A 26,904-nucleotide genomic window follows, 5' to 3' on the forward strand; every position below is an offset into this window, starting at 1 on the left:
CCGCCGGCCGGAAGTGGCCCGCTTCCGGCTGAGGTCGACCTTACCTGCCGGTCTGTGAGGCCCGCCCGCGGAGGCGGTCGGAAGCGGACGGGGATCGCCGCGGCGCCGACGCGCTGGCGGTCACCGCCGCCGCCGAGTGGGTGGACAATCTGGCGACCTGGTGGCATGCTGCGCCGCCGTGACCTCGGCTAGGCCAGGCCGTCTGTGACATCAGCGGTGAGGCCAGACCAGCGCCGCGATGACGGTGTCGTACCAGAACGAAGTGGCCTCGTCCACGAGCGGCGGCTTCACGCGGTTGCTGGTGAAGTGGCGCGGCTCGCTCTACAAACTCATCTACCGCGAGCTGGCGCTCTTCTGCATAGCCTACGCGGCCGTCAGCGTGATCTACTGGAGGCTGATGGATGAGGCGCAGAGGCGGTCAGTTTTGCCGGGGGGGGGGAGGGGGGGGGGGGGCGATGTGGGAGGTAGAGGGGGCTGGAAAAGATGGAGACATTAGGACATGACTGACCTTTGACCTGGGGTCGGCAGGGAAGATAGAACAAAGAAGGTTGGGTGGTTCGAAGTGCGGTGTGCACTGGGGTGAAGAAGCGACGTAACGACGGCAGGTATACATTGCTTAAGCATTCAATGGTGCAGTATAGTAAGTGTCAGTCAGTACATGCAAAGGGTGCAAGGGAAGCCTTCCAATGATGTCTTCAGAGAAGAGGTGAATAAGCTCAATCTGGAATCATTCCGATAAAAAGGAGCATTTGAACCAGGCAATGTTGCATGCTATTTGACCAAATGTCATATATATATATATAAAAGTATGTATGTAGGTATGTTGAAACCTTTTGATGCAACGGTTCTCAACAAAGTTATATCCAGTTATACGGCCAAATAGCAGCCTTTAAATAAACGGGGTGAAGGCCGTACGTGCCTTGCCATGCATCTCAGAAGTACGTCGATTGCATTATTAACACGGCTGTAGAAACAAAACTGGGCCGAATGTTTAATCCAGTCAGACGACAGTACAGAGTGTAGATGCATAGTATGCATAGTATGAGCGTTAAACAAATCGAGCTTATGTCTATTCCGAGAGATGAGATCTCCCGCCAGCGCATGCGCATTCTCACGCCTGCTCTGTACTGGGGTTTGGTCTGGTACTGCGGCGTCTTGCCGTCTCTTGATGTCACGGCGTCTTGGATGTCTCTTGATGTCTTGGCGTCTCTCTTGATGTCACGGCGTCACGAAGCCTGTATAGGTATCCGTAACGCGTCGTTTTTCTTCGGTCGCTGGCAGTGAAACCGGTAAAGAGAGGAGGGGAAATTCATAAAAGATGGTGGCGTGGTTTCATTGCCTCGTTAACACCTCCGCCCAACGCTGCGGTCCGCCGTCTAAATTCACCAACGGTCTGAGCCTACGTTTTTAACTCTGCCATGACCACGGGACACGGATCTGGTCCGTTCCAGTTGACTGCGGCGCGGCTGCAGCCAGCACCGGGACCCCACGTGGGGTGCAGACCTGACGACCTGTACCTGGCACGGTTCGCACCAGCGCGCTGCCGGCTGGGGGGCTCAGCGGAGGGACGGGGGTAGCCGTTGCGCGTGTCCCTGCTGGGAGGGTTGGCGGGGGGCGGCCCCTGTGCGTGCCCCTGCTGGGAGGGTCGGCGGGGGTGGCCCCTGCGCTTGCCCCTGCTGGAAGGCTCGGCGGAGGGCGGCCGCTGTGCGTGCCCCTGCTGAGAGGGTCGGCGAGGGGCGGCCCCTGAGCGTGCCCCTGTTTGCGGACGTCACAGCGCGGCTTCGACAGCAACTTGTCGGCCGCTGTTCCGTGCGTTTCCACGCTGTATGTCTGCAGCTGCACCAACGACAGTGCTCAGGCGTTGAAACCAGCCAGTCTGAGCACACATGCGCCACTGTCTGGCTTGCTTGCTGACTTCCAGACTTCAGTTGTTTGATTTTCGAATTTGGGCAGCGGTGGAGTGGGGAGGGCGTCGGGGCATGGTGGATGCGTCGCTGGACAGGGCTTATCCACAGATCTGGCTCCAAAACTGCGTAAAAGTTCGAAGGCAAGTGTAAATGGCCAGAAACAATAGCTGACGTGGGGGAGCCGAACTGATGCCTACTGATGCGTGGCTCAACCGGTAAAGTTCATCGGCCTCTTTGGCTGCTCTGCAGGACGATTTATACCCTGAGAGTGAGCCTGCAGCCTCAGTCATGACCTTAAGGCCGTCAACGCGAGATCGACTGGTCTTCCTGGAGGATGGGTCAGAAGGAACAGCATGCTATAATTTTTTATTCCCACATATCGGTTTTGGCGATAGCTTATGCTCGCGGCACACGACGTTTCACGGCGATCGGTAGCCGCAGAAATGTCGGAGTTTCTAGCGCTGAAGAACTAACGCAGAAGAGGCGGGTGCCTCTCTGACGTGAGGGATTGAGTGTCTTTCTGAAAGTACGTGACAAAGCTGTCACCATCTGATAGCGGATACACATAAGAAACCCAACGTAGAGCACAAGATGGGTGTTTGGCCACTGACTGCCACATGTGGGCTATTACGTGCGCCTGCTACCGGGCACAGCCGAGCGGTAGCACCAGTACGTGGCACACACAAGTGCACACAGACAGTGCGCTGGGACGAGTAGACTGCAAGTGTGGCGCATACCACGCGGCGGGCGCTGAACAACTTGGTTTGGAGCCTTGCACGCTGCGATACAACGCGTCTGGAACGTGCCTAAGCGCCCGCCATGGCAGAGGAGTGCGTCTGGAACGTGGCTAAGCGCCCGCCATGGCAGAGGAGTGCGTCTGGAACGTGCCTAAGCGCCCGCCATGGCAGAGGAGTGCGTCTGGAACGTGGCTAAGCGCCCGCCATGGCAGAGGAGTGCGTCTGGAACGTGCCTAAGCGCCCGCCATGGCAGAGGAGTGCGTCTGGAACGTGGCTAAGCGCCCGCCATGGCAGAGGAGTGCGTCTGGAACGTGCCTAAGCGCCCGCCATGGCAAAGGAGTAATAAATGCAAAGGTATATACCTAGCAACTGTCATACGCGGAATAAAAAATTGGCGCATGCAGCAGGTTTGGTGTAAGTTCAACTGTTTGGTGTAAGTTCAACTGTTTCGTCGTAAGAAAAGTCACAGTGCAATGGACTCAAAATCAAACCAAAGACACGTCAACCCCAACACAAGAAATCAACAAGAAGCAATTCCTGTCGGACAGGCGCTGTTGTCATCTTCTTGGGGCTGCGCGGTGCCCTACATACCCCACTGATCTTTAAAAAACAAGGTTGAGTCAAACGCGAGATCCTACCGGATGGCCCACGTCAAGCTGTGTCAGATAAAAAGGAATGCTCCGCAATTAAAGATGTTGAAGAAAACATCAGATATGATGAAATAAGCTCACTTACAACTATTGGTATGTATATTACGCCTATTGGCATTGGTATTTAACTGTTTTAGGTCAAAAGACTGCTCTAGACAAAACACTCCCTTTTTAATAAATATGCTTCTCAATACGTCATTGTTTAATTCAACTGACGGTCGTTATATCTGGAAATTCTGCTCATATACGCCAGACAGGAGCGACTCGACAACCGCATTTTTTTACTGGGCTTGAATGACGTTATTATGGTCCCATGGATGCTTGGATGACCTTGAAGTAGTCCCCATGAAATAGTCTGCACATCTTTGCGGTCGTGTAGTTCATAAACTAGAAGGGCTTAGGTCTTCCAGAGCAGAACAGGGCTGTAAACTGCACCGGATGATCTGCAAAATGACTTTTTCAGTTCAAAACCCCATACAAATATGGAACACTCCCTTTAATATTTCTGAATGCGGAGCATGTGGTCTTTGACGGGGCGACTCCGTCCACGAGTTGAAAAATGATTTTAAACTCCAGTTATGTTTATCATTGTGCGATAAGGAAACACACGGGACCGGACTGTGCCTGCCATGCTACGCCAAAACTCGGTTAATGGGACCTGTAGCGATGTGACGGTGATGGAGATATCCTTGTGTGAGAAATGTCGTGTCTTAAACAGATTAGCGGGGACGAGACCTGAAACCAGCAATTAAAAGCTGCCACGGATTGGCTACCCGGCGGCACCAGACCGTCATTTCCTTACCCACATGCTCGCGTGTGCTCATGTCCACACGTCTAGGACAGGCCGTTACATGGGCAGCAGGCATACTTATCTTCACGTGTGCAGAGAGGGTATACTCTCATTCGCAGGCCCACAAAGGACGTAATTCCATCCACATATGCGCAATGAACATGCCTTACATGCCTCTTTTCACATATCAGCAGCGGACATTTATATGCTGACATTTCCGGAGCGCGCACTCCTTGGTCTGGATGGTCACAACACATGACATGCCTGTTTTAGCCCAAGCGCAAACGACATAGTCTATCTGGGGCCGACATGCGTGGATTGTATCCCGAAACTGCGGGATGTGCCCAAAAACGAGACACGTGCTCACGTGCATTTTTTATATTTTGACAAGGCAACATCTGTGACCTCTGTGTCCTCAAAGTCGAAGGCTGCCGGGCCAGGTCTATCCCTTCGCAGCAAGTCTGCCTGTCTATGTTTGGCCATTTCTCTCGCACAGCCTGTAACAGGGCGTCCCATGGCGCATAATCGGTACGTTTCATGTTAGCTCCATGACACGTCTTTGATCTGCCCCCGTACCAGTGCTACAGCACGCGTTTTTAAGCCGCATGTTAGGGCCATGACGCGAATTTGGTGTGCTCTCCGCAGGTTCCAAGACATGTCTTTAGTCCGCCCGCGTCGGTCCCGTATCGCGCCTTCGATTCGCCCCATGTTGCTTCAACTGAACGCCACTGGTCTGCCCCGTTTCGGTCCCAAGGCACGGCTTTGATTTGCTCCACGTCGGCTCCATCAAACACCCCTGGCCTGCCCCATGTCAGTCCCATGCCACGCACTTGACCCGCCCCATGTCGGCTCCACTGAACGCCCACGGCCTGCCCCATGTCAGTCCCATAGCACGCCGTCTGTCGGAGCCAGGTTTGTTCCGCGGCGCTACGCTGCCGGCTCGGCGTGTTTTGATGGCGGCCTGTCGTTTGATGCCATCGGCTCGCCCTCCAGACCCGAGTAAACTATCGATTGACGAGAGCCGCGGCTGCGCGTCGTCGTACCGCGGCGTTCTCTGGTGGAATTTCATAGGTACTCTTTATCAGTTAGCGCACAGTTCACTGGAATGACGGGCCGATAGCGGAAGCTCGGAGAACTGTTGACGGTGTGTATGCTGTTCAGTGCTTCCATGTAGCATGTCTGTGTATTATCATGCCACATGTTTTGTATTCTGTGTATGTGCATTTGTAACTTCGTGTATGTGCATAATGTATTGCCATATTCTACTCTATGCGTTATTCACTACAGGTGTCTCCTTCGGTTAGGATGTGGGGATAAGCCGATGATGCTGTAGGATATGTGTGACGAATGGAAGCGGACCGTTTCTTTGTATGGACCATGAATATCATGCAAAGGTCTCAGCGAGGCCGTTCAAGATAATCAGCGAATGGGATCTGTGGCAAATCAAAAGAAAAATGTCGATTGACGAACTAATTCCTTAGATATTGATAAAACTATTTTGCGGATTTATTGCAAGCTGTAAATCCATTCCGAAAGCTGTGGTATGTTCAAAGCAGCACACCAAGAGTTATAACCTCCAGAACTCTGGAGAGGTCGCGTAACATAAACATTTTCAGAGACGTAGAGCTCAAAGCTCAGAATCAGACAATTAAATTTTGAGCAATGTGTAAGAATTTGATTTCTAGATTTGTTCATTCGGTAACGTCTTGAAAAAATGACTGCATAACTTAGCGTTGCTTTACGTATCGGCAAATTGAGTCTGATGGGACGCCGAATGTTCAGAAATGTCGGTGTTTCGTCCACTGGGCCACAGACTGTCGCCACGTACAACCCACGTAAGCTGGCAATGTTCTGAGGACACCTGATATCATGAACGGGTTACACAGCACTGCTTTGACTACCAAACTGACCCGCAGTTACGCTGAAGTGAATAATAACGTCACTAGCAAAAATTATTTCATGTTTGTATTCGATAATTGGACGACCTCAAATTCTACAGCCATGATAACAGACGTAATTCGGCAGACATGTGATTGCACTCTCATGAGGCTTGAGATCCTCTTGGAGTAAGTGAATGAAAGTGACTGTAGGTCGCACGGTGCTGGGTGATCTGAACATTCCGATTACATGAAGGGCAATGGTGAAATACTGCACAAGTACTCTGCTCGCGCTTTTGTTGGATAAATAATGCTAACTTTATGCCGATCTGATCATAGAGTTATGTGCTTTCAAACAGTGCTTTCAAACAATATCAAATGTAATATCTTCAAATACCAAGCTGCTACAAATGACGAGTTATGGTTCCGAATGATATACAAATTTAGCAGTAGCCTCTTGCTCCTCGTTGATTCAAAATTGTACAAGATCGCACAAACATCGCTGAAATATGCAGATAAACGCAGCATGTAAAACGTAATCATAAAACATTTTCTGGTCCAAGACAGTTGGTTTCAAAAGTTAAAAATTAATTCGCAATACATCCACCGCCCTACGACTATCGCACAGGTACATACCATGAATGCCAATTAGTGAAAACGCAAATTTGCTGGTGGTCAATGCCATTACAAAATTGCTTTTGCGTTGCCATGTTTTCACCATCAATACCACTTTTGCCTCACCCCTATGTGGTGCCTGACATGCCCTTTTTAGTTAAGAGCAAAAACCCATTACGCTCCCCACCTAGATGTCCGCTAATCACGGTGTATGTTGTTTTGCAGCGTATGCCACCGCATCGTACTCCAATATAGGACTTTCAGCGGCAATGCCTCCCACGCCAACTGTGGGCAGGCAACGCCGAAAACGAGTTGCAGTTAGTCGCAGATGCGTAGGTCACGACCATCCCGACCCCAAAACCTTAAGGTCACGAGGCCAGCAGACACCGATCTGCAGTGCCCGCCCAGCTGCCTGTAACTAGCTCGCTGTGTTTTAGCCTACAATGCGCTGCCAAGCACAAGCCAAATGCACCCAAACAATTCCGTTTAAAATGGGTGTATCAAATTGGTTCGCCCTGCTGACCCGTCTGCACCCGTCCGCCGTCAGGACCTTCGACCTTCTCCGGGCGTACTGCAACACCTTCATCAACCTGATCCCGCTGTCGTTCGTGCTCGGCTTCTACGTCAGCTTCGTGGCGCAGCGCTGGTGGCAGCAGTACATGGCCATCCCGTGGCCGGACAAGTGAGCCGCGCCGGCGGCCGTCCGTCGACGCCCGTCGCGGCGGAGGGGCGCGACATTCCGAGACGCCGTCGATATCGGTGGCGCCGCCCGGGGACGGGTCGCGGGCGGGTGACACGACGCAGCCCTGCGGAACTGTGCTGCTGGTGACCTCAGCGTGCGGGGGCGGAGGGAAGCCCTGGTGTCGCGGGGCCTGGGATCCGGTGGGTTTAAACGGTAGAGTAGCGGTGCGCTGACCGCTGGCGCAGCGCTGACGTTGACACCCGACACGGCCTGACATGCCTCGATGACACGTTTTGACATCGCTGATAAGACTCGCGGCGTGTTCGTGATTTCGTTCGGGGGTGGGGGCTGTCAGACTTACACAAGCCCCAGCCATCGAGTTGTGAAGCAGTCATTATTAAACCACCCATAAAGCGAAAATTCTGATTTGCTTTTTAAGCTAGTAAAGATCTCTACAACGCCATGCTGCGTCGACTTTAAATGATGTAAGGCGCATCATCTATGAACCCAAGCTATCGCACTATGCACGGAGCACTTCCGGAAATGAATAGCTTTTCTTAGCCATGTTGATCCATTGATGACGCACGCGGTGGCACCGAGAGGCAGCCTCTTAAGCTAACTTTCCAAAGGTTGTAACCACATGAGCATAGCTGCTTGATTTAGGAGCAATTAGCTAACATGTAAGAATACCTTAGAAAAATTTGGTCAAACCTAAATAATCTGACGAATCGTTGTCACTCTTCGTACACCCTAACTTTTTGCAGACTGAGGCCCTTGCCAAACGTAAAACTTGAGGACTCTCTTCGCAGATCGGGCCCTTGCTGAACCTAAAACTCCGGCATTCTCTCTGCAGACTGGGACCTTTGCTGCACCTTAAACCCAAGGATCGCCTCCCGTGTACGGGGCGTACGGGTTAATGACCCCGATGATTTGTTCTTCTGAATGTTCCCGTTAGTCTCTCTGTGTTACTTAGGGCTTAAAGGGCGCTTCCTTTGTGCCATCAGAGACAAACCAACCACCTCGGTCCCGTAGTATACGTGGTCGGCGCCCTATACATTACGCAACACGCAGTGTTTGAGTAAACGTACTGATGCCTTCACCCTAGCTTTCAGACACGCTCGGAAGCTCTAAGTGATTAAAATTTTCCGGCTGACTACCCTTCTCTGAAAATCCAGATGCTGGCCTCCATTTTTAGGATAAATGTTGCTTTATAACAAAAATATATTGCACCACTACTTTATCCAGTTTGATTCAACGTACCCTTTTCATCCCTGGATTTTTTTGTCTGTGCATGGGAACCATGCGCCAACGTTGTAATACCATCACAACACCTTAACCTGCCACGTAATCTACAGTGCAACTCAGCTCTTTACGTGGAAATTGCTTCCTGGAAATGTAGCCTTAATTGACTGCATGCCACTGTGGTGACAGTGTGACTCTATTGAGCTCCGGCGGTTTTGTCTGACACGTCACCATGCATGACACGTCGTCTGTTAATGTCTTTGAAAGGATCTTATGCGACCTAAGGCTACTGCGTTTGCCGTGATTATACCACACCACTTCCAGACGTTTTAATACGGACATGCTGTTCAAACAAGCTGACTGGCGTGATCTCGGTGTCACACGATCACCAGATACGATCTCAAAATAATCGCCAATCACCTCAGTTCCGCTCGAAATGAATTTGACTCGTGCACAGTGGCCCTGGACAGCAATCATGCGCAGACAGTGTCGCAGGCCGCCGAGAAATAAAGGCTATTTACGTAAATTATTTTCATTTTATGTTACACCATGCCGTAATGTCTAACTTCAAGATTATTGGGGGACACATCTGCTTCTTCTCCTTAGTGACATCTCTGCTGCACCCGGACTACTCCCACGTAAACCGCACTGAGCTACCGTGACCCCAGACTACCCTCACACAACTCGCACTGACCTGCGGTGACCCCGGACTGCCCTCAGGTGACCCGCACTGACCTGTAATGACTCCGGACCGCCCTCACGTGACCCGTGCTGACCTGTGGTGACCCCGGACCGCCCTCGCGTGACCCGCACTGACCTGGGTGACCCGCCCCCGGCAGGATCCTGCACGCGATCGCGCTGTACGTGCGCGGTGTGGACGAGAACTCCCGGATGATCCGGCGGACAATGGTGCGCTACCTGAACCTGTCGCTCATCCTGCTGCTGCGCTCCATCTCGTCAGCCGTTAAGCGACGTCTGCCCACGCTCGAGCACCTCGTCGAGTCCGGTGAGCGGGGGTCGCGCGCGGTGAGATGGGGACGAGTGCGCTGAGGTAGGGTTTGGTGCCCGGTTGACGGTCGAGTGAGGTGAGAAGGCGTCGAGTGGGAGAGGTGGGGTCGGGAGGGTCGAGCAGGGTGTGGCGCGGCGGGACAGAGCTGAGCGCAGTGAGTTAGAGGCGAATACGGCGAGATAGGGCCGGGTGCGGTGAGATGGAAGTTGCTATGGTGCAGTAGCCTTGAGCTCGATGAGCTAAGACCGGTTCTGGTGAGACAGAGCCGAAACCACTGAGCCAAAGCTCTTCATGGTCACGAGAATCGAAACTTGTTTGCATGAAAATATCCTGATGGGGCAGATTTTTCCTTGATGAGGCGGAATTTAGCCTGGCGAGAGAGAGTCAAGTGATATGGGTAAGAGTCACGTGCTATGGATAAGAGTCACGTGCTATGGGTAACAGTCACGTGCTATGGGTCAGAGTCACGTGGTATGGGTAAGTCACGTTGCATGGGTAAGAGTCACATGCGGTGAATCAAAGACGGATACGGTAAGAGGCAGAGTCGGCGTAGCGAGGCATAGTCAAGTAAGATTATGAGCGGTCGATATGGTAAAAGGCGGCCTATCAATACAGCCAATAAAGCACGCGGCCAAGCGCTGTCCAAATAGCATGTCCGTTATGCCTTCTTTTACTTAAACGATGTCTGACCAGCTTGTGTGACTGTTCTCACACATGGTAGACATCTGTCTGCTGCCTTCGGCAATTCCTCGCCTGTCGACTTGGCTCGGGACCAGGAACATACGCGTAACTTGGTAGTCCAAAGGTTTAGAACTGATGCGTACAGCACCTTGGAAATCATCCTTCGACATAAATACATCAACGCGCAAGTAAGGGGACACATAACTGGACTGACGAGGCAAAGTATACTGCGGTTAGGTAGATTCAGGTCTGCTGATGCAGTGCCGGGCTGGGGTTCCAATTTAGAAGAGTAGGCATCGATTACGACGAGATGAGGTCGATTGCAGTAGTACGGAGGTCAGCCCAGTGACACAGAAGCGCCTGGTGAGCGAGCCGATTGCAAAGAGGCCGACGTGCGGCCGGTGTAGCCAGGATCAAGGTGCGGGCAGAATGATGGGCTACCAAAGAGCTGTATTTGCATTCCGGTATATCGGTACTGTACACCTATTATCAGGAAAGTTGTCGGGATTTTGTGACGATGGCGTGTGTCCGGAATCAGTGAGGACTCGTGAGAAACTCAACAAAGATCGCAGATCCGATTCGTTTGGAGATGTCTGCACTGCCGATTTCGAGCCTTTCGTTCCTTCCGTCAGGGGCCCTACGCGGCGCCAACATCCAATGAAAATGTGGGCCGAAAGCGCCCCTTTGGCTGTGCATCTGTACATCATTATGAAACAACTTTCACATCAGTGCATGCGGCACAAACCCTAATTCCGACATGAACTTACAGAGACCGGCATCAGCCATCGCCTCGGACCCGCGCGGCTCCTGTTTTCTTCTGCTCTCACCCGTCAGTCATGACTCGGACCCTTCCATGCTATGCCATGTTTAAACTGCGGCAGTGGTCGAGGGATGCGGGATATAAGCTCGGACGTAAAATGTGCATTGCCAAAGTATAAAAATGCAACACGCACGCGCTGGAAGTGCGCAACAGAGCACTCGATTTTTCAGCAAGGCGGAAGCAGCGCGAAGCCACGTTCATGAGCCTTACAAATGCGCGCGCACCGAGGCAGCTCTGGTCCCGATAATTATTTCTTAGGTATCAGACTACATTGAGTATGATATAGCAAAGTGATACAAAAATGTTGTTGGGTATGGTATAAATTCTGACTGGTGTTTAGCAGTTATCGCCTAAGCCTAAATCTAACTCTTCGACAGGTTTAAGTTGAGCTCTGAACAGGAAGTGGGCGCGGGAAAAATCGAATGGGAAGTGGACGATTTTTTTACCTCCGAGACCCTGACTTTCTCACGAGAAAAGATGGCTGGTAGATCGGCGCGACTGCTCGCTGCAATGCTGACTTGCTGCAAATTTTCAACATTTTCTCATCACTTTCACAACAGGCCAGAATTGAGTCGTGATCAAATTGCTTCGTTAACTTTACAAAATATAAAGCCGGTTCAGGGACTCACACTTCGCAGCGTCAGTTTTTGTCTGTGCGTGCACGTTTTCCCATCACGTGTTCAGTGGCTTCCGGCCAGTCACGACAGTCAGCAGCAGCGATTTCCATTGTTGCTCAATTTGGATTATTTCCTCCAAGACGACCGATGTTATGATCTAGCTGGAGCTTCCCCACTGCTAGCGATCTTTGTGAGGGATCGCTAATGGTTCTGAGACCCCAGTCGACCGTGACACAGGCGTGACAGGCTGTCACATCATTAGTCATAGATGACGGATCGCCGTCACGTTCGGCGCGCTGCCACCAGTCATCGCACAGTGCATTCACCCATATGTGTGGTGTAAGTCCTCCACGTAATATGGAAATGCAAAACAAATCTGTATACGTCGCCTTCGCAAGATTTTGTACATCAGCCAGTAGTTTCCAATATATACACACACACTATATATATATATATATATATATATATATATATATATATATATATCCTATGCAAACAACGATGTTATGCTACAAAAGGCACAAAATATCTTCGCCGATAATGAAAAATCACCTCATCCAAAACAGAGAAGATGAAGGTAGACATCCTCATTCATTCATTCTAAACACTCGCCAGGAAAGTGTTGGTCACGAACACTACCATATAAGCACGCATCACCGACCATAGACGCCTCGCCACACTTGAAACATTGCACATCAGGCAGAGTGCTCATCTTCGAACTTGCGCAATTAAGCCACTGCATGACGTCAGCCCCCCCCCCTCCAAAGTACCAACCACCAAACGGATGAAGCATTGACTTGATGTGAAAAAGAACACTTTTTTCAAACGTACAGCATTACACCTCAAATTAGCGCATGCGGCTTTATTACCTCCAATGTCGTAAGCGTTAACTTCGTAAAAATAAAGTAACGCATTCTGATATACTGTGTGTAATTGTTTAATTACCAAGGAAATGATTGCTGAAATGACCAAAGGGGTAACATTTTGTACTGACGTATCGAAAACGACAGGCGTACATACGAAGCCTCGGACATATGACCAAGGAGTTTATATGCGCTGAAGTTATTCGCTTAGATATCAACCATGAAAAAGTAGGGTATTTCGTGCTTTGGATAGCTTTCTGTTAGGGTGCAAATAGCTAATGCAGTTGACACGTCCTTAAACTCAATAAATAACCAACCAGCTGTCTATTAAATTTGCCAGTCTTTCAATCTCTGGTTCTCCAGCTTATGTCCGCAACTGACGAACTTACATTCATAACACAAAGTACGAGCAGGAAACCAACAATGGACTTCTCTTTGGGTAACACTCCCTACTGTTTTGGCTCGGCAAAAAACATATCATTGTGTTGCCAAATCGAATCCATCATAAACATCACGCACTGTGTCCTACACATTCCGCACAGCAAATCACAAAACTGCATGCTTCTAACGACCCTTAGCGTTTTTTTTTTTGTCATGTTCATTTTATGTGTGATTTGGTTACGAAGCTGCCCCAAAGAGATAGCTAAAAAGCTTTATTCTTTTGTGTGTTTAGTGCTGGTGTGTAGTCATGAACGAGCGAAGTTTCCAGCTTTTTGAGTTTTCTTGCATCGTGTGCTGATGCTAAAATCTCAATATGCTGTGTGAAAATTTGCCGCGTGAGGCGATTGCTATAGCAGCGTTGCATGTGAGTTCTTGGTGCCCCGTCCGTGGGGTGCTTTGTAAGCCGTCGGGACAGCGACGTTGTAAAAACGCCAATGTAGCACACAGAACGAAACCTGCAACCTTCGTTATGAAATAAACGAACCATTGTTTGCCAGCTTGCACACGGCTCATTTTTAACGCATATACTAGTCCACTTGTTCACTTCATATTCAGCACTTTCTTAGCAACCTCACGATCAGACTTGCAGCTTTCAGCTTTCAGACTTTCAGATATGTGCATGACATCCTGATGGACGCAAAGGAGTTAAACCATTTTGTCTGCCTCATTGCGGGGTTTCGCCCGGGCTACAAACTTCCCTTTCTTGGTGCACTCGTAAGGGCCCGCAGATGGTGTTTTGTAACACCCGCACATCGAAAGACCTGTCAAGAGTAGAAGCAAAATGAGCTCCCGCGGTGAGTGTCCGAAACGATTTAAAAACGGCGTTGTTGGAGCGTTTTGTCGTGGGGCTTTGTGCATATGTCCGAGCTTTGAGCTATTACGTGCTCAACTGAACAACGTCAAACAAATACAGGCGAAAAATGGGAGCACGAATGGCGAAGTCGACAACGAAATAAATGCTTGATAATCGTTTGAACTACAACCAACAGCCTAAAAGCCAGTCCGACTACAACATAAGCTAGTTCCTACCGTACATCTGTGGATTCTGCATATGGCAAATGTGATATTCTGCGCATGTTCGACGAAGAAGTATTTAAAACTATGGTGTCAAAAAACGTGATAGAGGTTAACAGTAGCATGCTTTGATTGCAGATATATTGCAATGATCGCAAAACTTATGCATCTCTTTCTGAAAAAATACCCTATAACGACAGAGCTGTTGAAGGGCAAAGATGTGCTGTGCAAAATATATTTTCCTAACGAAGCTTTCATGCTTCGCTTTGGATGTTACATTGGCGTCATTGCAACCTCTCTGTCCCCACGGCTCGCAATGCACCTTTGCTTTGGAGGGGGCATTAAGAGATCACCTGCAACACCACCATTGTACTCGTCGTACGCGCCAAATGCTCACACAGCGTATTGAAATCCCAGCACCAGCACACGACACAGGAAAACTCAACATTCTGGAATCAGTGCCTGTTCATGACCACACATCACCATTAACAGACAACCGCATCAAACCTTTGCTGATTTGTTTGCAGCAACAAACCTTTGATTACTCCTTTGGAGCAACATCGTAGACAAATCGCGCATACAATGAGCATAACGTCAAAAGAAACGCGAGGGCAATGGGTCATTTAGTGACATGCAGTTACGTGATTTGCTTTGCTGAATGCGTGGTGTATATGGGTAGTATGTATGTAGTATATATATATATATATATATATATATATATATATATATATATATATATATATATATATATATCTCTCTCTCTCTCTCTCTCTCTCTCTCTCTCTCTCTCATCTCTCTCGCTCTCTCTCTCTCTCTCTCTCTCTCTCTCTCTCTCTCTCTCTCTCTCTCTCTCTCTCTCTCTCTCTCTCTCTCTCTCTCTCTCTCTCTCTCTCTCTCTGTACATTTATCTTCCTTTCCCTCCCTTCCTTTCTCCCTCCGTTTCTCTGACGAATGTCTCCCACCTCCCGCGGGCGGAGTACTGGAGCCCGTTCGCCACCATTACTACACGGCGGTGGCAATCCTGCAGGTTTCATGACGGCCACGGAGCTGGAGGAGTTCAGCAGCGTACCCAGGAAGGAGTTCAACACCTACTGGATCCCCTGCTGCTGGTTCGTCAGCTTGCTGAGAGAGGCGCGCATCACCAACCACGTGATCGACTCGCAGGGCCTGAAGCTCATCGTTGAGGTGTGAGTCGCGCCTTGTCAAGTCCGCGGCTTCCACTGTATCCAGCCGACAGTCCGTCTGTTTTGAAATATTTCGCCCCGGCTGTGTCGAGTCTGCAGCCCGTAGTGTGCTAGACGGCAGCATATCCTGCGTCGAATCGGCCCTTTTTGTATCGGTCAGGCAGCATCTGCTGTGTTGGACCAGTAGTTTTCCTGTGTTGAGTAAGGGGCATTTTCCGTACTGAATCGGCAGCCTTCTGTGTCGAGTCACGCCTGTTGTGAATCTGGTTGGCAGCCTCTTTTGTGCCGATTCAGCAGGATGTGCCGATTCAGCAGTCACTGCTGTTTTGAATCGGCACCCTTTTGTGCTGAGGCGGTGATGTCACCTGCATCGAATCGGCAATCCCTATTGTGTCAAATTAGCGCCTGTCCGTGTTGTCACCCCCGTCTCAGGTCAACAGCCTTGTCGTGGGGTCATGTGGAGTCGGTCCCGAGTCAAGTGGAACATGTGCCATTCCAGGTCGAGCTCCTATGTCCCGACTCTGCACCCTACGCCATGCCGGGAGAGCTCGCTCTGTTCTGTTAACCTCTCCCACCATCCCTCTCTGTTAGGAGGCTCTGATCCGTTAACCTCTCCCAACCTCCCTGTTTTCACGCCTCCACGTCTATGACGGTACTCTCCCATACCTGTCTATGTGTCATTTCACACCCCTCGTTTCGCCCTGTCTCACTGCGTTGTTGCCGCCTTGTTGCGTCAGCGATCAGCAGGCTTGCACTGTGCAGTTCTTGCAATGAGTGCACACCTGCTGAACGCACTGGACCTTCTGTTCGCTTAACTGCCCTGTTTCACATTTCTGTTAACTTCCCCGTGCACATCAAGCATTGCTCAATGCTTGTTTACCGTATATGTTCCCAAAGAACGTTTTCATCGCTCACTTGCACACATGTGTAGAGTCTGGTCATTTCCTATTAACTTTAGCCTTCGCAACTTCCGTTTTTCGGTGCGCGCATTGCAGATGCCCCGCACTTACCGCATATTTCACAAATCCATCGCTCTCTCAAACAAGGGCGTCGACCTGGAGCACTTGCAACAGTCCTCAGTGTCGCATTCCGCGCTGATGCACATGTAACTGTTATGTCTGCAGACCTTACAAGCCTTAATGTTGAAGCGACATCACAGATGCGATGTCAACCAGGTGGGCGGCCTGGCGGTGAGACTGGGTGATCAATAGCCAGCCGCTACCTTTGCTGACGTTGCTGCACGCCTTGCTAGCGTGTCTGACCGCCAGTGACGTGGCAGACAACTGTACGTAAAACACCAGTCTATCGAGCGTGTCGGAACGGTGTGTAAGTCGGCGCGCACGACCGTTCCAGACCTTCAACGAGTACCGAGCCAACTGTGGATTGCTGTGGAGCTACGACTGGGTCAGCATCCCCCTGGTCTACACTCAGGTGAGATGCACGCCCGCCGCCTGCGCCCCTTTCCCTGCAGCGCGCCGCGCGCCTCCGCCCCCTCCCTTCCCCAGCGGTCCACCAGAGCAGTCCCGCGCAGCCGCCGCCGCGCCGCGCCACGCCGCGCCGCGCCGCGCCGCGCCGCGCCGCCGCCGCCGCTCGACCGCGGCGCCCTCGGCCGGGTCGGGCCGGTCCGCTGTCACCGGTGCCTGGCCGGATGCCCGAACAAACGCGGTCGGCCCTGGTCGGCCACGCCTGTCTCCGCCGCCGCCGCCGCTGCTAGACGCCGGCACTGCCGCTGTTTGTCCCAGACGTGTCGAGCAGCTGCCGCAGCTCACCGACGAGCCCAGCTGCCCCCGTCCTCCATGGCCGGGCGCGCGACTAACGCGGCGCGTTCCAACGTGGCGCGCCGCTGTCTGCTGACTGCGCTCGTCTTGACGTGGCTAGCGGTGTAGTCTATCGTCCATTTGCTAACTCGGACATGGCCTGCGGGAGTCTGACGTCCATGGTCGCCCCTTCGTCATGTTGAACTTCCCTTCTACTGTTGGAGCTCTTCTTTTGCTGATGCCATTCCGTGTGTATATTTTTCTATTTTGCTGCGTGGATCCCTGCCCAGCTTTGAAAAGGGGACCGAATCCGTGACGAACATGTTTTTCCGCATTTTGAGAGTAGGGTTAGCCATTCCCCTCCTCAGTCGGCCGCCCCAAGCTTATATGGCGAAACTGTGCCCCTGAGTCCTTCTCTCTAAAGGACACAACCTTCTACCCATGCATACGAGCAGCCATTTCCTCTGAGTTCTGCCCACTGGTGTCACCACATCAGGTTGCCGTGGCAACGGCGTGCTTCTGCTTGCGATTGCGATCTTTCAGTTGCTTCGTGTGTGATGATCAATTGCTTCGTGTGTGATGATCATTACAAGCCACGCACATGTGTGTGCTGGAGACTCAAAATCCGTCTGCGAATGTGTTACACGCGTGCCCAGTGCGCTGCAGGCTGTCCCCGAGTCCAAGCGCTGCACACGCCAAAAACTGTCACAATTGTGCACGTCCACAACAACATGCCATGGATTACACCCATGTACCGCAAATTGGGCTCAATAGGGGGAGTGTGTCATAGTTCACCAATTGCTCATATTTACGATTTTTCGCTGATGGCGCGCGTGCTCCACAGTTTGTCGCTGATGGTATGCATGCATCACATATCACACTTATGGTACATGCCGCACATTGATGGCAAGTGGGGGATGTCCTTTGAATTCTCACCCGCTGCATGCGCGCGTCACCATGTGGGTGTGGTGGTGGTGCACCATGTGCATCACAACCGCACACTGCCGCCAGCTGTGCGTGTGCACGCCAATTTGTCACAGCTAACAGGAGTAAAGTTCAGGCTGTCCCCAGTCGCACGTGTGCACCACAGACTGTCACCAGTCGCGCGTGTGCACCGCAGGTTGTCACCATCGCCACGTACGCGTTTTTCGTGGCGTGTCTGGTGGGCAGGCAGCAGGAGGCGGGCCAGACGCTGCACGCGTCGGACGCCGGTCAGCTGGATCTCTACATTCCGCTCTTCACCGTTCTCCAGTTCCTCTTCTACATGGGTCTGCTCAAGGTGGGTGTACTGTGGACATGCCGTCATCCGGACCTCCAGCTGGCTTCACTGGTGTGACGCTCGTAGCTACGCCTGGAAATTAGCTACGGAAACAGGGAACAACGGTCAAGTTTACATTGCTTTAAACTGGCACGCACTCAACTTCCTTCAAAAATGACTCCGTTGGGTGGTGTCCTATTCAGCTGTTAACTACCCCCGATTTCAACGTGCATTGCGTGATTGTAGGTTTGCGCGGAGGAGCACGACAAAGCGTGGAAAGCATGCGCTCCCAGCAGCGTGTAAGGCAAAGGGGCGCAACAAAGCGTGGAAAGCATGCGCTCCCAGCAGCGTGTAATGCAAAGGAGCACAATAAAGCGTGGAAAGCATGTGTTCGCAGCAGCGTGTAATGCAAAGGAGTACAAAAAAGCGTGGAAAGCACGCGATCGCAGCAGCGTATAATGCAAAGGAGTACAACAAAGCGTGGAAAGCACGCGATCGCAGCAGCGTGCAATGCAAAGGAGTACAATAAAGCGCGGAAAGCACGCGATCGCAGCAGCGTGTAATGCAAACGAGTACAACAAAGCGTGGAAAGCACGCGATCGCAGCAGCGTGTGATGCTGAAGTGATGAAAACGTAAACCGCCGATGAGTTCACTCAAGCTCAAGCTCAAGCTCAAGTATGCATTCCATTCGAGATGGTAGCAAGAATCACATGATGTATGCCATCATTGCGGATAGATGCATTATCTTGATCGGTTCATCAAGCTGAAATTATCCGACCTATCCAATATTCGCGAACTGCGGAACCCCATGGCGCAGTTCGACGCCATGCCGTGCAATGCTTTGCTTATATTTGCCGCTAGTTAGGTTCGGTTCGGAATGTAGCTCCACCTACCCATTAATTCCAGGCGAACGCACCAATGCGGTGGTGAATGTATTCAGCACTGGGACACTGGTCATAAGCCTGCTAGAACAGCTCAAGGGCGACGCAGACATATTCAGCTCTTACTATTGGGTCTCCAGGGGCCGAGCGATCAACAACAGATCAGAAAGGCCAGTCGGATTGGTTTAAAGTGCCTGCCAACCTTCGGCTCAACTTCATGTGGTATGCATGAGATTAAAGGGTGACATTTAGCGGTCAGTTATCACGTTACCAAGCCTTTTTTATTCCTGCACCAGCTTTTTAACTTCACAAGCAAGGTTATTCTGGCAGCCCTGTTTGTTGATATCGAGATTTGATGGCATCACATTCATGGTGGCTGAGCACCGCGAATCCATCACAGAGAACCTGGGGGACTTTCGTATATTTTTACCTGCAGCTCCGTCCATAATGTGCAGAGTCCTAACATTTGATTCACGCAGAGACCATCGCAATTTCAAAACTCTGGATTCCAACACGATGATGCCTTACACACATGTTCGCTCTATGCGATGCATTCCTCGCCTTTGTCGGTCCCATGAAGACTCGCGAAGGCTTAGTGACCCATGCTCGACAATTTTTATACTGGCTGGTTTGCTCATGTTTGGGCGTGCTTTCTTCTTAGGCCTGTTTCTGTAATGGGAGTTCGGTAAATTACTGCACACAACTATACGAAATTGATGGGTAACTAGTACCTCAGGTAACGTCGGGCCAGGTGCCAACCGTTGTGACGTAATTTATGTCGGTAAGCAACCCACCGGATCAATTAGACACATCGGAGGCAATTAACTATTGCTGTTGTTGCTCTCGGTGTCAGCCTAGTCGGACCTAGTTGTACGTTTGTGCATCCCCGGTTGTTTGCACTCAGTCAGGTGTTTTGTGAACTTGACAAAGGCTCCTCCTGGTGTTCCGGCGTTTTGAAGCCACTCTCGTGATGTCACAATCGGTGCAAGATCACCAGAATTGACATCCAGTCGACTTATAGGCAGGTACTGAGAAACAGAACGACAAAGCAGTCAATGGCATTAGAAGACCCGTGCTTTTTTCAGCTGAGCAAATCTTTGATCTTGGTTCTCAAACACAATGTCACGCCGAGTGAGGCTGCTGAGAATCGCTGGCATTGCTGTCGAGTACGATCTCAGATAAACATGCCGAACATTTGTCCACGATGATGTGGACAAAATGGCTACCAGTTTTCGGCATAACGATCTGTTAGGCTGGAACTCGCCGACCTTCATTATACCAGACTGCACCAGTGAAACGAAGACATCAAGTAATGACTGAGACGTGACATGAGAAAAATTGTTCGTCGATCTTTGCTGTTGCGCATCTATAGTACAACCATTCGTATTGAAAGCGACAACTTAGCGTCGGTTACGGTCACATGCCAATAATGCGCCCAAAGCAAACGCAAGGATTTACGCATCTTTAAAACTGTTACGGCTCTTTAAAAGATCAATTGATCCACTCATACGGCACGCAGTCCCGGCCAGCACTGCCGCACCGTCCGCCCCGGCGATAGTCGAGACCACAACACCAGGGGCTGTCAGGGCGACATTGCTGTGAGCGACGTGACGGACGGTGTGACAGACAGCACGAAAGTCGTGACGAACGGCGTGACGTTCGCGATCGTCGGCGGACGGCCATGACGGTCTGCGTGACATACGGCATATTTATCATAACAGACGGCATGGCATCCGGCGTGACAGCCGCGACAGTCGCCCTAAGAGTCTACATGACAGTCGTGGCAGCCGGCGCGACAGAAGACGTGGTGGACAGCGTGACAGTCGGCGTGACTTACGGCATGACGTATGCGCGTCGGGTCCGCGCCAGTCCGTGTCCGGAAGGCGCGCCAGGTCTGGTCTGGTCACGACTATCGATGCTGATGACGTGAGCCCCCTGACACTGTCGCGCTGATGAGTTGTTCGTTCACCGAAGAATGCTTCACTCGTGTCGCGCGACACGAGAGTGACACTCGCGAGCCATACGTCGGGCTTGCTATGCCCGCGGGCTTGGAAGCCTGTGTTAGGGCTGGTGACGGGTCCCTCGACTCTGTAGACGCGGTGAGTATACACGAAACAGACCTGCTCTTTTATTATGCATTTTGGCAAGCTGGGCTTGTGGATACCGTGTGGCCCATAATTTGCAGGCGGACCATTCGAAATGTCAGGCTCGTTTACGTTCGCCGTATGTTAACTGAATGCCAGCTGCCTCACAGCACGCTGATTGACTGTCCCGAAGTCTGAAACCAGGTGGAGACTTTCCCGTGCAACCCTCCGTCTCCTCACAATCAAGGCCAAAAAATAAAAACGCTCTCACTGCGCACTGTATCACGGTAAACGCATGCGATCGATTTGCTTTTCAGTTACCATCCAACAGTTCTACAGCTTGGCAGTGACAGCATTTGGTGGGTGTGGCATTTACCACGCCACTTTCCATGCAAATTAACGTAATTTAAACACTTCAGCTTGCTCGTTCCGGCACCTGTCACACTAAATGTTCTCGGCATTCTCAAGCCGTGGCCACAGCCAGCCCTGAGTAGTAACACTTCAGCTTGCTTGTTCCGGGGGCTTTCACACCAACTGTTCTCAGCATTCTCAGACCGTGGCCACAGCCAAACTTGAGTAGGTGTGTGCCCTGACTGGCTGCTAAATGCACGGCCGCAGCCTGTTTTATCTCCAGATGAATCCAAACAACTGCCCGGTGACGTCTCAATAACGTCATCGTCGTCACGAAACGTCGAGAACATTTGCTTTGGCCCCTGAGCCGTACAGTACGCCGCATGAGAGTCCCTTTGGCCGATTTTTGCGGTCACTTTGTATCCGTGGCCTGGATCGATGCACGCCGCGGGACTTGTTGGATCTAACTCCAGAGAGTTGGCGCTTTCACCGGCATCAAGAGGAAATGGAACGCAGGCGTTCGCGGTGCCGTTAGTTTGTTGTTACTCGAGGCCACGAGCGTCTCTTTCCGCTGTTAATAATCGCCCCAATGTGTTTATTTTCTCTCCTAGACTGCACCCGGCATCATAAAACTGCGTTCACTGCGATGGTTCAGTGTGTGTAAAGCCGCCTAAAGCTAACTAAGCAAGCCGCTTAGCTCAGTAAGGGCCCTCCACGTCAACAACGCAACGCATCGACCGCAGCCGCACCGCGCCGTGCCAGCATCCAGAGTTCGAATCCAAAATCAACAGCCTGTGGCGGCGGTCGACGACCACAGTATGCACCCATGACGCCGCGGTGTACACCAGTGACATCACTGACGCCCTGCTGACGCCGCTGCTGCACCGGTGTACTATAGTTGAGTTCTCGGCGTCCTTGTGGCGGCGTCAGTTGAGCCGATGAGGCGTCAGCGCTAACCGCACGTCTATTTCGGGCGAAGGAATCGCGGTCACGCACTGGCAGAGCGAGACCAGCGGCGTGCAGGAGACAGAGGGACAGGAGACAGAGGGGCGGGAGGAAGGTGGGCAGGAGACAGAGGGGCGGGAGGAAGCTGGGCAGGAGACAGAGGGGCAGGAGACAGAGGGGTATGGGAGAAGCAAACCAAAGAGCGGAGAGGCGACGGAAACAGCAGAGAAACGGCGAAAATAATGTGGGATCTGTCGTAATTGATAAAGGGTCTCTAGAAATAGATCTGTGCCTAGTAAGTAACGGAATGGTATGAATAAGGCCGCATGTATTCATTTGACACAGCATATTGGCGAGCAGGGCTGTCGCCTCCTGTTCTTAAAGTGCTCTTTAACACGATATAACAGCCTGCTTACGAAGGTTTTTAGTCAATAAACACGACATAATAAAGCGGCTGCCTGATATAATAACAACAATGTATCGTTTCCCAGGTGGCAGAACAGCTGATCAATCCATTCGGGGATGACGACGAAGACTTTGAGTTGAACTGGATCATTGACAGGCACGTGAAGGTAAGCCCACTGGCTGGCTCGAACGTTATTCTGATCTTATGATGCCACTGAGCTTCATATGGCCTATCTTCCTGGTGGCTGTGGCGTTGCTAGAGCGTGCATGAGTTTGTTGGAATTCTTAAAATTTATCCCTTTGATATTGGCAAACGTACCGAAGCGTTGTCGCGAGCCACTGACATTTTAAGGATGCATAATATTAGGGTCGGATTTCATGCTTCAGTTATTGGCAGATGATTTTCCGGATGATAATCCCACAAGCCGTTCTGTAATCCCGCACAGCGCCAGACGACGCTGCTCGTGGGATAGGTCCTCTAAACCAGAATGTCCCGGCCTTTGTGGTGGGGCTCAAGGTCGAACCCGTGGCCAAGGGCCGCCACCTATTTGTGATCACTCGCAGCGGGACTCTGTCACCTGACATGTGACAACAGGTGGACTAATTTGAGGACAGGTCCTGGGACTTGAGACAGCTCAGGCGGCTGACGCGCGGTCTTAAACCCCCAGAGATCGGTGCCGTAGTTGAACGCGCCTGAAATACACTGACTCTGACAGCGAGCGGCCAGTCTTTGAAGCGTGCTGTCCTGTGACCCAGCTGGCGGTCATCTTTGGCATCTGCCTGCCGTGCCAGTGCGCTCTCTCTTCACCGACCAGTTGGCTCTAAAAGGAGCCGGCCCCGGCCGGCTTTCCAGCGAAGTTTTAGCGTCATGGTATCGTGCTGGCGGGGCCGCGCCCGCCACGGCAGCACGTGCAGCCCCCACGCAGCCCAGTTCCTCGAGCGGCGCCTCTCATCTGGCAACGGCGGCGCGGCGGCGCGCCGCTCGCGCATCTGCAACAACAGGCGCGAGCCGCGGTCGCTGAGTCACGTACGGAACTCCCGCGCCAGACGGCGGCGATCGGTGACGTCACGGCGGCTGACGCGGCGCCCGCGGCCAGCCGCCGGCGGGCTTGTTCATGCGCGCGGTGTGCAGACCAAAATAGGCGACGGTGTCCGGCGCGTGGCCGGTGACCCCTGACCTTTCCGCGCCGGCTGACCTCGCCGGGCGTTAAATTAAAACCTGGCCCACCTCCTGTCTCCAGCTGCATTCCAGGCGGGTTTTGTCTGAGGGGAGGAAGCGGGCGGTCCGGCGAGCCAGGCCTCGGCAGAGCTGCGCCGGCTCGACCGCGACGCCCCCCCCCCCCCCACACCCACTCCTCCGCTCCCCGTGGGCGTGATGGAGGGGGGTGGGGGGGGGGGGGCGGCGGCGCGGACGCTGGCGGCGCGCTGAGAGCCCCGTGTGAACCATCCGCGGAACACGCCTGTGGTCACGATCAGCCGCGCCGTGTAAGCCGGCCGAACACGGCGCCACGTCGGCGGCCAACTGCGCGACGCCTGTGTGTCGGGGCCGTGTGAACTGTCCAATAGGGTGCCGTCAAGGTCGGGAGGCTCGACACGCTCCGGAGGGGCAGCACTGGCGGCACTGGCGGCAGGACTCTGGAGGCTTCGGCCAGAAGCAGCAGCGGATAATGTCGACGCCTCAGACGCCATCAGGACCATAGGTGGAGGCCTTCATTCAGGCAAAGCATTTTTGGAGTCAAGCACATCGAAAACTGTGATGCAATCCTCTAATTCGTTTGATGCTATTCCGTTTGCCAAGAGTTTTCCCTCAGGGCTATACAATTCTGAAGCTTTCATTTCAACATCGGACATACGGACGGAAAATGCCGTCCATCCGTTTGCGGCCGAAGACCAGGCCGAAAAGTGGCAATATTTCACCTGCTCAGGACTTGTTCGGGTCGAAAAGCTGCTTTTACGAACTTTATTTTCATACGTGCTCTACAACGGTGGGAACGCTCTGGTACCCCCCCCAAAAAAAAAAAAATATATATATATATTCAGCATATATGTATATATATATATATATATATATACCTATATCCATATATCTATATATATATATATATACCTATATCTATATATCTATATATATATATATATATATATATATATATATATTCCGTCATGCAGATTACATTCATTTTAAAGGATTTCTAACGTTATTTTGCTGATGAGATCGCGTGCCATATTTTGTTTCCCGATATTTTTCATTTGTTTTAAGGTCACCGTACGCACCTCGATAGAGCAGCTGTATCGGCTAGTGCGCTCAGGCGCTCAGAACGCGAGGAAACACACCTGGAAGAAGTCAGATCCCCTCGCTGGTCCAGATCAAGTCCTTCCCAGACGTTTCCCAAATCCTTCCCGAGGCTTTTCATTGGTCTTGTCTACCCCGCCAGCCCTCAGTAAGGGCTCCCCGGAAAGTTCAGCCGTTAACTCTTCTTCGGCCGTTGACGAGCCTCGACCGCCAGGTGCTCCACGGAATGTTCAGCCGTTAACTCGTCTTCGGTCGTTGACGAGCCTCGTCCGCCAGGTGTCGTACCTGATCGTCGACTCCCTGGACGTGCGCCGGCCGCCGCTCGTCAAGCCGTTAAGTCGTCCTCGGCCGTTGACGAGTCTCGGCCGCCAGGTGCCCCCCGGAATGTTCAGCCGTTAACTCGTCTTCGGCCGTTGACGAGCCTCAGCCGCCAGGTGGCGTACCTGATCGTCGACTCCCTGAACGTGCGCCGGCTGCCGCCCGTCAAGTCGTTAACTCGTGTTCGGCCGTTGACGAGCCTCGGCCGCCAGGTGTCGTACCTGATCGTCGACTCCCTGAACATGCGCCGGCCGCCGCTCGTCAAGCCGTCAACTCGTCTTCGGCCGTTGACGAGCCTCGGCCGCCAGGTGTCGTACCTGATCGTCGACTCCCTGAACGTGCGCCGGCCGCCGCTCGTCAAGGACATGTACTTCGACGACCCGGGTCTGACGCTGCCGTACACAGAGGCGTCCGTCCAGTACAAGATCCCGACGTACCGCGGATCAGTCGACAGCATGAAGTGAGTGCTCGTGCAGAGGCGGTCGTCACGGTCTGCTGCCGGCAGAGACTCACCAGAGGTATGACGTCACTTATGACGTCATGGTCCGTTGCGCGGCAGAGACGAAATGGGGATTGGACGTCTTTTATGACGTGGCAAACCGGATCACAAACCGCATCACAGGACTGACCTACAGCTTAGTGGTGTTTGCTGTGTCCTGCGCTTTTTACAGTCGTCTCGGTATGGTGCACTTTTGCACAGCCAATTTTATTTTGCTGTACACTGCACGCAGAAGCCAACCAGGATCTGTCATGTAGCCCCAGCATTGTGATCTTTTCCTACAAGCCCTGACAAGAAATGTGTTAACTTAAACCTTTTAAGGGTTTGTGTAACACCAATACGAAACTACAACACGGCGGCAAAACACAGCTAATACGACATTTAAGCCCTTGTTAAAATGCAGTGCTATGAAAACATGTGCACCGGGAAGTTAAGTGTGCAAAATGTTTGTAAGCCGCAAAAGTGTTTGAGCATTATCGGTCATTTTCAAATCGTGTGCATTTGATGGACTTAGTGCAAACTTGGTTGACGTAGGTTCTCAAGATCTGATGTTGACGTATCTATCAACGTTGCTGAGGCTGTCAACTTTTGTGGAATCCTGGCAACCTTTGCCCTCTTGTCGTCAGGGCGTAAATACGGGTTCTTCCCAATCGTTTAATGCTGAACTATATCCTAATCCAGGAGTCCAAAGAGGCTATGTAAAGGGCCAGAATGGGGGGCATGTCGGTGCTAGGTGCGTGTTCCTGCCGCCGTGGGAAAGACCGTGCATTCAGAGACCGCGGTATTGTAAGTACCTACCCCCCATTGCTATGCACCGCGCCTACAACCTAGAATCACATGTTTTTTTACAACAAGCCCTCTTGTTTCAATGTCATAACTCACGAAGCGCGTAAATTCAGTTGAACGTATGGTTTCTGCCTTATCTGTTTATCGTAGATGAATATGAAGATGTTCTTATTCGGACACACTCTACCGGCTCAGCC

The 26,904-nt window shown here is 51.8% G+C and overlaps 1 protein-coding gene across 1 annotated transcript in view; it reads left to right on the plus strand.

Annotated features, from left to right (window-relative positions):
• The first annotated feature begins 210 nt into the window (after positions 1-210).
• LOC119096598 (bestrophin-4) overlaps positions 211-26,904 on the plus strand; it is a 34,694-nt gene continuing 8,000 nt past the window's right edge. Inside the window, exons 1-8 of the mRNA XM_037219499.1 lie at positions 211-417; positions 7,124-7,258; positions 9,340-9,506; positions 14,973-15,130; positions 16,483-16,560; positions 18,007-18,165; positions 22,898-22,978; positions 25,731-25,882. Of these exons, the coding sequence (XP_037075394.1) occupies positions 239-417; positions 7,124-7,258; positions 9,340-9,506; positions 14,973-15,130; positions 16,483-16,560; positions 18,007-18,165; positions 22,898-22,978; positions 25,731-25,882 (1,109 nt within the window). The 5' untranslated portion in view covers positions 211-238. The remainder of the gene's footprint in view (positions 418-7,123; positions 7,259-9,339; positions 9,507-14,972; positions 15,131-16,482; positions 16,561-18,006; positions 18,166-22,897; positions 22,979-25,730; positions 25,883-26,904) is intronic.

Source organism: Pollicipes pollicipes, unplaced genomic scaffold, assembly GCF_011947565.3.
Source record: "Pollicipes pollicipes isolate AB1234 unplaced genomic scaffold, Ppol_2.1 Scaffold_4295;HRSCAF=5057_pilon_pilon_pilon, whole genome shotgun sequence".
Lineage (NCBI taxonomy): Eukaryota > Metazoa > Arthropoda > Thecostraca > Pollicipedomorpha > Pollicipedidae > Pollicipes > Pollicipes pollicipes.